The sequence below is a fragment of the Fistularia commersonii genome, chromosome 15 (assembly GCF_037954325.1).
Source record: "Fistularia commersonii isolate RoL2024-O1a breed Wild chromosome 15, RoL_Fcom_v1.0, whole genome shotgun sequence".
NCBI lineage: Eukaryota > Metazoa > Chordata > Actinopteri > Syngnathiformes > Fistulariidae > Fistularia > Fistularia commersonii.
Genome location: NC_141298.1, coordinates 2,409,036 through 2,425,255, shown reverse-complemented (window position 1 = coordinate 2,425,255; position 16,220 = coordinate 2,409,036). Strand labels below are relative to the sequence as shown.

The 16,220-nt window shown below is 41.3% G+C and overlaps 1 protein-coding gene across 1 annotated transcript in view; it reads left to right on the top strand.

Annotated features, from left to right (window-relative positions):
- zeb1b (zinc finger E-box binding homeobox 1b) overlaps positions 1-16,220 on the top strand; it is a 58,579-nt gene that overhangs the window by 26,051 nt on the left and 16,308 nt on the right. The window contains exon 2 of the mRNA XM_086160277.1: positions 13,297-13,452. Coding sequence (XP_086016403.1) covers positions 13,297-13,452 — 156 coding nt within the window. The remainder of the gene's footprint in view (positions 1-13,296; positions 13,453-16,220) is intronic.

Here is a 16,220-nt window from a genome sequence, read left to right as displayed (position 1 = left end):
CAATCAAATGCTCAAGACCTTATAACAAACCGCACACATTAAGTCACTAAAGCATGCACAATCCTGCAGGTTTTATAAAAAACAGTCCTATTACTGATTGGCGTAGAACAACTGCACACTTGCACATACAAGAACACACATTTTTGTTTAATAAATTATAATCTTTTCAAATCTACTTCAGATTGATATGTTTTAAAACGGGCTCTTACCAACATACAAGTGAGAAAAATATTTGTTTATAAAATAAATACCCAAAGAAGAAACATTTACTAAAGCTTAAAACGTATGATGGTGGAGAAAAAGCTCAAATAGTAACATGAAGAATCTGTAAAAATTATAGTAACTCAATTATTATTAGCACTCATGTAGATTTTAAGCCAAAGAAATGTTTTTTGCGTTGGTTGATCAGATGGCAAGAATCAGTACTGCAGAGTGTGACATTCTTTAATAGTCCTTTATTATTATTATTGTTGTTGTTGTTGTTGTTGTTGTTGTTGTTGTTGTTGTTGTTGTTGTTGTTGTTTTGATTACTCCAAGCAAACATATTGTACATCACTTGTATGCACATAGGGATGCTAAAGGGATTATTGATTTCTTTTTTTATTCAAATTAATAAATACCTAAAATTAAAAGAATAATTAAAAGAAATTAAAACATGGCTTCTCGCTGCTAGAATTGATTGTCTGAAGTCCACAGTGCAGACTGATGGATTTGCAGTTTGACCCTAGAAGTCACCTTTTACATTCATTGATTAAAGTATATTTTTTCCAAGGTCACTGAACATCAGATTCTTAGAGGTTGACCGGTGGAAGGATTTTTGTCATCACAAATTGCTTCGAGGCAATATTGGCCTAGTATTCTGCAGAATTATGAGGAAACATCACAATTATGTAAGATTATAATAATAATAATTTATCAATCCCCATGGGGAAATTTGTTCTCTGCAATTAACCCATCATGGATGAACCATGATCAGCACACATGCTGTCCACCAGTGCCAGGGGAACAGTAAGGTGTCTTACTCAACAACACTTCGACACACTAGGAGGAGCTGGGAATCAAACCAGGAATGTTCAGTTCCAAAGGTTGCTCTACCTCCTGCGCCACGCCGTCCCAAGATTTTTAATATTATTATAAGATTATTTGTGAGAGTTTCAATACTGATGCCTGTGTCAAATAAAATGGAATTAAACATACTGAGACAGAATTGCCCTTCTTTCCCCCCTCCCCGCTTTGGAGCACATCACCAAGGTTGAAACAGGAAGGCCAGTGTTCAGGGTCACTCTCTGCCCAGTGGAATTCCCCCTGAACTGCAGGGGGTTCACATGGGCTAAGCAGAGCTCTGTTTGACCCTGTTCAGCCACCGTACTGTCAGAGAAACAACAAAGAGCAAGCTTCTTTTCAACCCCCACCACCAACCCCCACTTCACCAACTGTCTTAGCACTCAGTGTCTGCCTCAACAACTGCACAGCAGCGATGAGTTGCTATAGGAACACAGGTCTAGAAATATGTCAAGAAGCGGTGGCAACAGTAAGTAGTTGCCCAGTATCAGGGGTCAGGGGTTCAAGCTGTCCTTTTGTGAAACTCTGCCCCTGGGGAAGACTTCTAGCTTCCTAAATGTAGTATCTCCAGTATTTCTTTTCTTAAATCTAGGATCTGACTAATTATACATACTGCCAAGTTTTGTGGCTCTGTACATTTTTACATTATTACTAGGAATTTTTAATTGACGGCTTGATTTAAGTTTTAAGTGCCCATTTTTAAGTGCCCATTTTTTGGGTTTCCCCTGTCATAAGGCTCATGTTTGCTTGTTTTTTAATTCTTAGTCATATCCATTTACACACAAAATTCAATGAAATATCTTCGAAGTCAGCCTTGAGGTTGGGCTGATGACAATCTGATTAAATATTTTGTTTATTTGCTGCTGAATATGCTTCACTGACTTGACATGAAAACTCTACTATCCTAGTCAAAACTATAGTTCCATGTAAATGGTTAACCAGATATTAAAGATAGGGCTGAGAAGATTGTTCTGATCCACCCCCCACCCCAGTTCAAATACGTTATCTGAATAGGGTGTGGAATTAAGGGTGTCTAGTCAAGGTACTTGACATGAAAAAGAGATTACACAATTCTCGAAAACATCTAGCTGTTCCCTGCTGAATTTCATTATTTGTGACATCACATGGGATAGTCCCGAGGGTCCAGTCCAATGATTGCAGTGGGCTAGGGTAATGTGAGACCCACCCTGTTGGCTGTTGCATTGGGGAAAACCTGGTCTTTATTTTTTAACCTCAGGGAGCAGAAACACACTTCTGCACAGTCTCAGAAAGGATAAGCTGAATCAAGAACAAGGCTGCATGGATGCTGGTTGAAATATTTTGTATTTTTTTGGCTGGAATATCAGCTCCCCGTTCAAACATAATTTGTCAGGTTCAAGTTGTTTGACTTTATGGCATTCCCTTTGCAACTCCAGAGTAACAGTTCATTTTCTTCATATTTAATACACTAAGTGAGGTGATAAAACAAAGTACACAGAAAAAAGTGTTTGACAAAATGTAGGCCAATAATCATAGATGGTGGAGGGGAGTGAGAGATCTCTACCTATCGATTGCCTTTGCCAGACTGTCAATACACCCCTTCAGATTCCAACACAGAGGACTAATGGTCTCCCAGGCTGGTGGCAACCAGACACACGCGCTATCCCAGCACCTCTGGCTGTGATGCACAAAAGGGAATCCATTAGTACATCGATACACGACAAACCAAGAGTTACCTGCTGCCTCAGCCGTTTCGCAAATCAGCACATCACATTAAAAAACGACACCGCTCACTCAGCCAACAATTTTTCATTTGTTCTTTACAGCTCTATTAATCATGGTTTATGTGTCAGATGAGCAAGCACAGTCTGTCCAGGGAGAAGGTGTGAAGGATGTGCAATAATGTCTCTTTCCTTTCAGGACACCGTCTCACTGTGTCTCTACATTGAACTTACTGAGTGGCATGGATGGATTTAGATGTTTTTTTTTGTAAGTAATAACATACTAAAGCCTCATTGGTCCTCTCACATTCACAGATGGCCTTGACATAGAATGTTTTTGATTTAGATTTAATTAATCAAAGTGCAAAATGTTTTCTCGTCTGGTGCAAGCTTAATTTCTTTACCAATACATTATGATTCCACAATTACTGAACAAATTTGGTGTAAACAATTTCCATTCAGTAAGTATTGATTTTAAGTAGTCTGCCATTTACTCAATTATAATGGAAGCAGATAATAGTAGAAATCTGCTATCAGCAGTGTGACATTTCCTCTGAAGATTGCGTATTTTCAACCGCTGGCACAGCTACCGAGTACAAAACCCCACCAAAGTTGTAACAATTTAAAGCAGTGCTCCATCGACCTATTTTGGAAGCTAAGAGTAAAAAAAAGCCAACGTTAGCAGTTGTAGACTGCCACCTTTTATGCCAATGGCTATAGGTACTACATGTTCTAACTCCCGAGTCTACCTCACCATTTTTGTCAAACCTGGAGAAGCATCTATTTCCCAGTGCAGCGTCAGTGGAGAAAAGCAAATGCTCATTTAGAACAGAAAGATGTGGAAAATACAAACTCTGCTTTTACTTGGGTTAGATTTAGATGTAGATATAGATGCAGATGTAGACACAACACTCCAGGTTTGTCAAAAACTTACACGAACAGGTTTCTAATGTGACAGTATGTGACACCAAGCAACCTTCCCCATTCATTGGTCTGTTGACGCATTGGGAGAGAGAACATGTTCACCAGTAGCACTTGTAGCTAATTGTCACGAGAGCATAGATATCTTTATCAACTCAAATATGATCACCCTTTTTAATAGGTAACGTTCATCTATGTTTTACCATGCTTGAATACTCATCAGTAGAGGACTGATCACAGTTTGTGTTAAAAAGTCATGTAAAACAAACTAATGTGGTTAGCCATCAGAGTTGACTCAGAACTTCTCAAGGTTACTTGAATTCTCAATTTCAGGAAAGCTGACATATAGTTACCATGTTTGAATGAAAAATCACAAAAAAGACCTTGGTAACAGTTAGTGTGTGTGTGTGTGTGTGTGTGTGTGTGTGTGTGTGTGTGTGTGTGTGTGTGTGTGTGTGTGTGTGTGAAATCATTGTTGTCACTCTTCATTCTGCCTGTGTTAACCACTTCAGCTTGTGGCGTCATGTGCCTATATTCTATACTTCTTACACTTAATTTTGTGATTAGTGTTTGGAACATATAAACAACCATGTCTGCTTTCTTCGCCTGCTTTAGCAAGATATATTTCTATGAGTGTTCAACATACCCCCTCATTTAACAGGAGGGCAATGGTGTGAGCTGTACTGGTTGACTGCTCCGTAGTTCTAGTAGCCCCAGAGGATGGTATGGGAGGGGGAACGGGTCTAACCCCGATCACACGGGGAAAGCCACTTTGCCTGGGAGAAAAGAAAGGAAGAGGTGACAAAAGAGCTTTTGTGCACGTAGGTTTACGGCGTTAACCCCTTTCTCTCCTGGCATCACATGAATAACAAGAAACTTACTGTGACAACTGAGCAATAGCCAGGGGCAGTGTGTTTGATTATGCGTTGTGTGTGTGTCAGGGGTTGTCCTGGATGTTTGGCCTCAGGAGTCTTGTGACAGAGCTGGCTTTCTGGAGAAATGGGAGAGTGGTCAGCTGTTGTCAAAACGCCACAAAGGAAGGGATTTGCAAGGATAAAAGGAAGAGCTCTCACTGCACTTCTGCATGTTATTGTCAGAATTAGTGAAGCCAGAGTAGGCTTTCAGCATGTATCTTGGTCACGTCTTCAGTGAGGTGTGCTAATGTGCTGTTTATTGATAGTCAACTTGCAACAGTTATATTTTACAGTTGTGCAGCCATATCTTATCTCTTGTCTTCTTGCCCCTTCAGTGAGACATATGTCAGGCTGAGTTGCAGTGTCAAACACTGGCCATTAGTAGGGAGTGGGCCACTGGGAAGTGCATGCACACACATTAATATCTGTTATTGTCCCCACACTGACTCCCGTTTTTCTTTCTTTTTTCTCTGCATCCTCCCTTGATGTCTTTCCTTTTTACTATTAGTCACTTGAATCTCCACTTTTCGCTGCCACCCTTGTTTTAACCTTTTATGTCGCTTTTCTAATCCTCTGTCTCTCCTCTGTGTTCTCCATGTCTTTTCCTCTGTCTGACATTTTGTGACACTCCCTCCCTGGGGCAGCCATCAGTTCAGATGAGCATCGCGTGTGACAGTACAGCTTTGTCTTTTTAAGCCATTAGCAGTTCCTCTCCTCCCACCATGCCAGCTTTTACATTTTCTGCCCTCCGCTACATTTGCCTTAGCACTGCAATCTTTGTATTAATCTACACGACAAACAGGCTTGACTACAGGGAAGAAGTGGGATATGTAAGGATGTGACAGTGCTGATCATGGTGGTGTTCCATCTCAGTAATGATCTGAGGTGTTGAATTTACTGATCCCAGTGATATATCTGAGCAGTAAGCTATACTTACAGGTAAGCAAGATTTGATTAGATTTTCCACTTGGAGAATTATTTGGCAGTGTATCTCCCTCTTCATGGGCTAGTGTAATCCTCCTTGCTCTGCACTCCCCTGCAGTAAACTGTCAGGCCTAATAGAGGATGGAATGTCCAGTCACCTGCTCCTAAAATGCAACAGGCCTGTGCTACACTAACCTAATATAGACCTGCACTAAACAAGCAGGTTGGATAACACTGTTATTGCTCATTGCATATATTTAAACACACACCTCAGCACAGACCAACTCAGCTGTTACGCTACAGTGCACCAATGTGGAAGCTAGAAATCAATTATAAGAACAGAAATTAAAGTTACAATATGGAAATCGGACTTAAATTGAAAATAGCTAAGACTAGATAGAAGGTAAACACTGTTTCAAGAATACACCGAAATTGCTAAAACTGACGGAACAACTGTGTGGTGATAACGTGTAGTTAGAACGAAGGGGCATGTTCCTTGTGTGTTAGCCATAGTTTGAAAGCCATCTGACCGAGAAGGAACAGCTGTGAAACTGGATTCTGTTGTCTGACAGCATGTAGAGGAGACTCAACAGTTTGGCCTCTCACTTGTTGATGACAAATGATTATCACACCTCTGGATGCATTTGTCCATTCCCGAGCTTGACTGCACTAGTGAATGGTTTTCACATGTGTGAGCTCATACCTTGTCTGCTGACCAAGTCATGTTGCTGTCATTAGTGCTGAATGGTTTCAAGAAACAGAAAACAAACAATGTAATGAAGTTTGATGCGACTGATGTAAGTGACTACATTTACACAGGCTGAATACCTTTTCGGCAATGACTCTAATAATATCCTCACCGAGCCTCCACTCAAAATGTCAACCCTAGACACAAACTTGCAAAATCAAAGGGGAAGGAGACCATTATACTAGTCCACAGCTTTCAAAACCTATCAGTCTTTAACTGCAATGTGAATGGGACCTGACAGCAGAGGTGACAGGGACATTTCATTTTGCCTGTGACACTCAGATGAGGTTTGACGCAGACTAGCTCAACATTAGTCAGGATTGTGTCGGTTGCCTGCCTAGCATTACGCTCTTGCACGGCATATGACTTGAGACAACTGCTAAGAAAGGGCACAAATGCAAAATACCGATGCTTTCCTGTACATAAATGCTATCTGCACATGTTTGCAAAGCTGGAACTAGTACATATCTTGTAAATTACAGGATGAGATATTTGTTACCTGGTTTACAAGCTTGATAAACCAAGCCACCTGGTTATTGATAGGTCATTGACTGAGATGAATGGCGAAAATGTGACAGATTTTCATTTTCATTCTCCAGCTAACCCATTTATTTCTGCCACTGCATACTCTGTCACTTTACTGTACTTTATATAGCCAGACTGGTAAAGTAGTCAGGCATTCTCTCACCACGGACCCGCTGAGTGTTGGAGAACAGGAGCAGGCTTCCCACTGATGAACAAAGGAGAACAGGGGGATTGATATCACAAGTGGGCAGCAAAGGGTTTAGATGTGTTTGTTTTTGCTAAGTTAATTTGTGATTTCAAGATCATCAGATCTAACATTTTTAGTCGGATTTCCCCATATAGTCATATGGTGAATGTTGCTGATATCTGTTCACGTGTAAACACTGCTTTATGCGTTGGGGACTTACCATCAAAATAACATGTCAGCAACACAGCAACAATGACATAGGAAAGTCATGCTTTTTAATGTGCCAAGCATCAAGCTTGGCACATTAAAAACAGCGTTGAATTTAACTGTGATATGAGGCGTTAATTGTTTTTTGTAGTTAAGAAGACTGTATTCATTATTAGTAGAAGAACATCTAAAATTTAAGGGCTCGTTTCAGCAAAGATTGTTATGTTGTAGTTAACTGCTGCAAACACTAGATTTTGTGGGTTACTCCCAACACAGGATGCTTTGTGACATGCAGAAATAGTTTAAACTACTGTAGTTTGGGCTTCAGAATCATGAAAGAGAATGCTGTACACTGCACACGAACAAGACTCTGTTTATGTTTTTGGACAAATGTATGGTCAACATATGTATAAGGTTAAGTGGCTGTATTGTGTTTCATCTATAAGAATTCCTCTCCATCATGTGGTTTAGACAAACCAGGGAAACTTGAGTCCCAAGCACTACAAAGAAACTGATTTCCATACTATAAAGAAACCAAACTGATTTCCATAAACAGTTTGTCACTCTGTTATTTGAATGCATTATATGTGAACAATAAGTGCTTGCAGGAAGTGGAGGTTATGCACATGGAGAAAACATTAACCATTTAACACACCATCATGTTTTATAATGGTGTAACATGCAGACCAGATAATCTTGCACTCTCTCTTAGATGTCGCATTGTTATCACCAACATAAACATGGCATTGGAACCCAGTGTAGACTTGGTGGCCAGGGATTGCTTGTGATCACACCCTACAGTCCTTAACCAGCTCACCTGGCCTTATTTAGAAGAGCTCAGAGGAGCCTGGAGCAGCAACTCTCAGAGGGAGCTCAGAGCAATAGAATGTGTTTAGCTTCTCAGAGTGCTCATTACCCCCAGCCAACGTCTGCCCCTCAATTTGAGCGAAGAATGCCCTATGTTTGACCCTTTAAAGAAATACAGTATATTATCTAAGTGTAATTTTGATATCCAAGGTGTTATTAACTATTTTTCTGAACAGAAGTGTGTAGTTTACTTTGAACAGTACACAATAGGCAAAGCATATTAATGTGCTATTCTGAGAAGCTTTTCTGAATCAGTTAAATGTTTTGTTTTTTCTTTATTTATTTTCCTCATAGTTACTGACTTTCTCTACACTTCCAAGTGTCATACAGATTAAGAGAACAAAAGTCACCATTAGCATTTGTGTTATCATGGAAAGTGCTCATCACACTTGAGATGAGGGACTCATGGAGACCCATTAGCTCGTTTCTAAAACCTTGATCAGTGTCATTAAGAAGACAAGAGCTCATTGTCTTGTAGCTCAGCTCTGAAATGATCATATGAAGAGCTCTGCTCAACAGGCTGTTGATGTGCCATGATTGTCTGGCTCAATCCCATATGGTTTTTTGAATAACCTCACCAAAAGCATTACTGAATTACCTATTTTCTCAAACACCACAGGTACAAGTCAGTGAAGCACTCAAAGGAGATTGTTATACTTTCCTGTCCTTTAGCCAAACTTCAAACAATGGGTAAGATTCACTGGATGTCATTTGAAGAGTATTGAGTGAATGCCATGACCGGCTAACACTTGTGGTATAGGGAATTGTCATCAGCAAGACAAGAATAGACTAAAGAAGAGACTCTCTTATGCGAGAGTCCCCTCTCCTGCTAACTGACTTTGGAAATGAATGCTGTTATTCATTTTCGCAGTTAGATGCTGTCTGACAACTTCTAGAACCAAACAGCAATGGACCAACCAAAATGTCTTAGAAAGTTGAAGGCAGCCAATGAAAAAGTTACCCAAGAAAAATCCCCGATTCTTTTGTTTTGCTATCGGCACTTGAGTTGACCTTCCTGACTCTGTGGGAGGAAGGCTGTTGTTTTAACAAAACCAGCAGCATTTACCTCAGCACTGAATGAGGCGCCTCACCTTGAGACAGCATACTTGAGGTTTTGAATGGCACAGCTTTGTTTTACTTTGGTTTGTGCTGTGTTTTTTTGTAGTGGTGTGCTTCCCTGAGAAAATGGCATTGCGGAGCCGCAAGGGCAGACTCTGTGACGGCAGGGCCTGTACTCTTTGAGGATGCCTGTGGTAGTTGCACTGTTGCCTACCTGGCCCTGAGCAAAGAATGAGTGATAAGTTGCGTACCTCAATGAGAGCCTGTGCCAAGGCTAAATATAGAGACAGTGAGGAAAAAGGCAGATAAACAGTTGCTGCTCTTGATAAGTCAATTTGTCTAATCATGAGCAGAAAAAAATGAAGACATAAAAATCTGTCACTCAGTAGAGTTCAATTGGTTACTGGCAGAAAACACACCATTTGATCTGTCTCTTTAAGAGCCAAACTCAGGGAAAAGTGTTTTGATTGGACATTCCAGAAATACCTCCTACACGATCTGGTGCGGGGCTGTCAGTTTGCACACAAGACATATAGGTTTATAGTTCCTTACAGATGTCCTTATATGCAATGAATCAAGATAAATGCTTTCTTCAGATGTTAATGTGTTTGTTCACTATACATATATTTCTCTGTGTCCCCATCTGAGATTTAGTTATTAAGCCAGTCAGTCACACCTTGAGGACCTCAGTCCGTTGATAACTCACTCCCACAGAGGTTGAGATACTGCTATGCCTATCTGCCAAACCCCCATGTGTGAAATCACAACCCAGGCAGTCTGAAGTCACATAAAGTCCTCTTTGTGATTTTAAGTTATTTTCATTTCTCATTTTTTGCTGGTCTGCCAAGGCTCTAAGTTAAAAAAGTGCTAGCAAGTTTGAAAATTCACGGGGAAGTTAAATTAGGCATTTGGAAACAGGTAGGGTTAGGTTTTGTATTGCATTTTTTTTCAAGCCATCTCAAGCAATCTCTTCATTTGTTTGTTGCCACCCCTGTGATCTATATATCCTTATGCCTGGTATAGACTACTTTGTCAATGGGCATGCATTTGGCATCAGTGCCTTATGAGTTTCAAGGCCCTTTCTCCTCATTTGTTCACAACGCTACATGTTTTATTCCTATGCCATCCCCACAAGCAATACAACTTCAGACACAGCACCTCTCTAATTTGAAATTACAGTCCTGATCTCCCCCTCTCCCCATGCTCTCGTTCGACCTCCCTTCCATTTTTTTATTTGTTTATTTATTTTTAAGTGAATGACTACAGGTCTCTTCAACCTCCTCTTCCTCATTTACAAATCTAACCCCCCCACCCCCACCCGCAAAATATCGTGTTGTGCTGAAAATAGCATCACCCTGTTTGATCTGGTCTATGATCAGTTCTACAGGTCAGACCAAAGGTCAAGACTGCATTGATCATCAAAAACAGATTTTTCACAAGGCTGCACATTTAAATAGACAATACAAATTGAATGCGTGTAAAGGGAAATGTGATGGGAACCGAAACCAGTGAATCACCTACAAGTGGGCCAGGTTGATCCCCGCTAGAGATATATTGGGCCTGTACTGGGTATAATCCCACCCAGTCACCCATTTCTTTGCTTGGAATTGATACAGCCAGGCAGACGTCAAAACAGCCACCCCCTTTCTCATGTAGGCATCATGTCTTTCAACAAACTCTTGAGATGGATGAAAGATCTAGATAGCTTTGTCTTTCATTTACTTTTAAACCCCTTGGGAACTCTGACCATTGCTCGCTACGCCACAAATTTTCAGCTTCTTTTCGCATCAATAACTTTGTGAGAAATAGATTTTTTTGATAACCAGGATACCTAAGGTCTCCCCAGAAAACCTGGTGCATTATTTGATGTTGAAATGTAATCAACTTGTGATGTTATGAGATTGTTGAATGTGAGTTTTGGGGTCCTGCTGTTCCCTGATGGCAAGATGTTTTTTGTCGAGGAAATAGTAGCTAACTGTCATCAAAAAAGCCAAACTTTCAAAAATCAACAGTAAACCTACTAATGCATCTTCTTTTCTCTCAAATGTGTGGGAGTTGTCCTCCTGTTGTGTGTTAGCATGCTAGCACTAATGAGGCCAGCTGTCCAAACGCTCAGCCAGTCAGACAGAAGGGACTGCAGCTTTTGTTGATGCTAGGTGTTACATCGGCTATTGGAACACACACTTTTGTTTCAACACTGCCAACCATTTGGCACAGGAAGATCATCTGTGTTAAATCCCCCTCCCTACCGACAGACACACAACAATGCCCCCCATCCTTTATCTCTAACCCCTTCGCTTAACTTTCCCTTTATTGTCCCACTGCTTTTGCCACCTCCTGTCTGCACACACTAGCACATTGATTTTTTTCTACCCAGCTTTGTAGTTGATCACTTTTCTCTTGACACTGCCAGTAGAGTTTTGCCTTTGTAATTGCTTACCTCAGCTCCACACCTTAGTGGCCGTGACCCGACACTGTCGCTCAGACTTGTCCTAAAGTACCTTCATTTTTAGTAAGTGGTGTTTCTGCCCTGTCCAAGCTTCTATAGAGACAATATATCACTGGCAGAAACTGTGCAGACAAAAAAGACAGAAGCAAAGAAAGATGAATGGGACTGGGAACAAGAAAGGGACTTGGTGAATGTTGAATACTGATTATGTATTTACACAAATTGTAATTACTTTGTGGCAATGGGATAAGCAGGAATAATGAAAGTCTTCAACACTAAAGCTGGATTGTAATCCAGGTTTGTTTGTCCATGCTGAATGCTTCACATAACTGTAAAGTAAAATAGATCATATGAAGTGAAGAAGGAGCCAAAAGGATGATATTTAATAATTCTTCTGATGCAGCCCGATAGGATTCTGCAGCTGCAGCACAGTGGCGATGACCCTGTTGTTTCGCCAAATATCAGCACAACCCCCTCCTCCTCCACCAACTTTCATCCCTCCGCCCCCACACCACCATCCTCTTGCCTCCCCCTCAGCCTGAACCCTGCATGCCTACCGATACTGAGTGTGTGAATACCAAGCAGTTGTAATGACCTGCCTGATGCAAAGACAAAGGAAGGGACCTCGCCAAAACAATCTTCATTGATTGAGACTGAGGATCATGATTCTACTAGATACGCCTCCTCCTGACAAAAAAGCATTAGCAGCCACTTCAGAAAGAGGTGGGCGAATGGGGTTAGGGAGAGTGAGGACGGAGAAAAAAAATGTTCGGGTTGTTTGTACTGGCAGTGCATATTCAGGAAGTGAATGCAGGTGGTTTGTGTACATGTGCATACACTATGTGATGTGAGGGAAAGTAGCCAGGGGAAGTAGTTTCAGAGCTGCAGCCTGGGCCCTCATCTGACTGGGTTGCTCTCACTAGAGAATTGATTTGGCCTCTTAGAGGATGTGTAGTTCTCTCAGTGGAGCAGGAGGATAGGGGAGAGTGGGTGGAAGTAACACAGGTGGAATTGAGAGAGATACAGGAACAGTATGGCAATGAAAAGAAGACAGAGGAACCCAAATCCATTCAAAGAGGACAGTCAGGAAAATGTACTCCCCTTAATAATCCCCTTATTCTAGGCCTGCTTTATGTGTTTCCTGGCTCCTTCAGTCCATAATACAACTGACCAGGTCATATTGACTCCCACACGGTGCACATAGCAAGCACTTCAGCGTGCAATTGTATGAACTCACACTCACAGTGTTGGTGTGTCAATGTGCATGTGCTTATGTGTAAATGTGAAAATTGCATGCATGTACGAGCGCAAGAGGGAAACTTCAGTTTCTCTTCAGTTTGTTCTCTTCAAGCAAATTGAAGGTTGACATCTTGATCATACCCACCCTGCTCGTTTTATTGTTTTATTATTTTCTTCACCTGTTTTACTGTCATAACAATTTTCATTAGGGGTGTTAAAGTTCGATCACGGTCTCTTTAAAACCGAGATCCAGTTGCCCTCCTATTTCAATGGTTCCCGTTAGCAGTTGGGAGATTTTAATGATATAGTACCTACGTTTATCACAATGTCTTATTGCCTTCCATGTTAAGCTGACAAAACAAGCATACAACACAGCTCTTTCCTATCATCTTTCCTCTGTGAGGGGAAAAGGTGCTCCTGCTCCCCCCAAAAACTAATTAAAGATGTAGACACAGTATGATTCATGAAACTAATCAGTATATCTCCTCTCACAGTGACCAGCTACAACAATGTGGTCGAGGCCGGGTCAGACTCAGACGATGAGGACAAGCTGCACATTGTGGAGGAGGAAGGCAGCCTGGCGGACGGAGCCGACTGTGATAGCACCCTGCCAGACGATGAGCACCAGAGGGAGCACTGTTGGGACAAAGGTGAGACCGGCCGTGCAATAATCACACGCACACCCACTCTGAATGATACAAAAACTCAGCCACCATCTCCACAGTGGCATGTTGCACTTTTCCATGCACGGCAAGAAGGGTGGATAGGATTGTTTAATCCTATTTCCTGCTTTTTATTTTCAAAGAGATTTAATTTGTTTCTTTGTTCATAAATATTTCCTGTGTCCAATGGCACTTAATTCAAGTATGGCCACCATTCTATCGAGTCAAATGGCAGCCACTTGAGAACAAGGCAGGGGGACATCTATCATCTTATGAGTCACTGGGACCTGGACACTCCCTAATCAGTTTACAGATCTCAGATATTAGTATACGAATCTCAGATATTATCCAATCCATTAATTGAACAGGAGGATCACCAGGATCACAATAGCTTTACAGAGCCTCCGATATAACAAACGACTTGTTGAATCTTTTTAAATTCTCTTTAGTGGTTGCCCAATTTACAAGTTTCAAGAGTTGCTACAAACATTGTCTCTGAAGAGAAGTGTAAAATACTTTCAAAGTATAAATTTTAAAACTTGCAGCATCAATGGTCTGAATGGAATTGTCTCCTAACTTGACACAAATGACTACCTTTTCAGGATTACCACAATTGCAGCCTGTACCTGCAGCACCTACATCTAACTGCATTGCGTGATAATTTGTCTTTTTTTTTTTTTCTTTCAAAATGCTGCCTTCCCATTTAAACTCACTGGGATGCAGTACAAGCTAAGTGGTGCCTTAGTGACATCTGTACACTGCAAAGTACTAGGCTTTGTTTCATTGTGAAACTGAGTGCAAGGAAACAGGTACTACACACGTTAGGTCTCCAACTAAAGCAGGAAGTACAATATTAAACAAAGACAATACAAGCACAAGAGAGACCTTCAAGTACAGAGAACAGGACCGCCACTGAACAGCTAGCAGAGTGCTTTATGACACTGGAGGGCATTGAAGGGACTGCCGTGAACTTTTTTTTACCTCAAAATGCATGGAAGTGACATCGGAGGCAGCTTGTCCCCAAAGGAAAGAGTGACGTCACACAACCTTCTACCTCCTAAACAAAACAATGGCAGGTGCTGAAGGATGTGGGCTTTTAAACCTGAGTCGAAGGCCTCTTGTCACCGTTCGCCTTACCTAATGTTGTGTATTAATCTGCGTGTATGGGGATATGACGTTTATTTTGGTCTTTGGCCAAAAATGGTTTCCACAACATGGTGACACAGCAAGTGTAATGTGTGATTGAGCCCTCAGAGCGTTTGTTTCAGAGTGTCTCTAACTGAATTTTACATAGGTTAGAGGTGTGCGAAACTGTAGGGGTGGTGTCTGATTTTGTAAGCACGTGTGAAAATGTCTAGAGCCCTCACTTTCCGTTTAGGGAGGGAACTTAAAAACATTCCCCTGCCATGTGTTGTCCTTGTTTCTGTTTCAACTGCATTGTTTTAGCTGCACATCTGTATGCATGCACACGCAAAGCACAAATAAGTGCACAGTGTCAGAATCTATTCCCCTGACCATGCAGTCATTTTCATCAGTGCTCTCCAGCTGTATCTCCTTGCATAAACGGAAAGTTGGAGGAAGAATAATGTCATCGGTTTTGGCCGGGACTTGCGAACATTAAACACTTCAAAAGCATGAGTTACACTGACACAGCTCAGCAAGCTGGCCATGCTCCACAGTAATGCCTGTGCAGGCAAATTTTTATTCGCCTTCACTCATGTGTGTGTGCACACCTCTTGTTTCTCCCTCTCTCGCTCTATGTAGCCTAATACATCAAGCAACATCTTACGCTGTCACTCTGGATCGGACTGATGAAACACGGGGAAAGCCGCAGTGTGTTTAAACAAATACGTTTCTCTTTTTTTCTCCCCCTCCTACACTGTTCCTCTGTTGGTCTCTCCCCTGAGAACTGAGAATTCTGTGCAGCCTTGAAAACTGACCACCATCCACTAATCTTCTCCTCAGCATAGCCCAGTTCGCTCCAAATTAAAGCCTCGACACCCCTCCTCCCAGGACCGCTCCAAAACCTAGAAGTGGTTTTTCACTGCTTTGCCATACGTCCTTTTTCTTTTTTGACACTCCCTTACTGTTTCTCTTGTTCTCAATCATTCCTCTTGATTATATGGTATCATGGGCCCCTTGCTTGCTGTCATTACTCATTTACTCCTAAATGATTATGTAGTGCGGAGCAGCCCAGCGTTAGCCCAAGAAAAAGTGTGGCCTGCTCCTCTTTAAGAACAGGCTTACTAACTTCATGGGAGGAGAATGTAAAAACAGAGTTGACCTGGGAGGACTCACTCCTTTATGTCTGATGAGTTGTAGAGCATGATTACATCTTGCGGACTAGAGGGTGTAGCTGGACATCTTTGATATGATGAGGCTGCAAAGCCAGTTAATGACATCGGAAGGCCGGGCTTAACTGCATGGAAATATAGCCAGAGGCTTTTAAGAGAGGACACTGACAGTGCTTGATATGCATTGGGTCTGGACATTATTCCAATTAGGTGTGAAGATACTAAGCTCTCAAAACTCTGTTATAATCATATTTATTCTTGAGAAAAAGCAATTGATTTCACTTTTAGCTTCACAATAAATGGCATTAAAAGAAATAATAACGGCCATGAAATAGACGTTAATGTGTTTAAAATAGTCATAAAATACAAATAAAAAAAGTAAATGCAATAAAATCACGCTGGTGGGGGAGTAAAAGGGTATTTTAAGCTTTGCTTCAAAGAAAGCTACTAAGGGGTTACAAC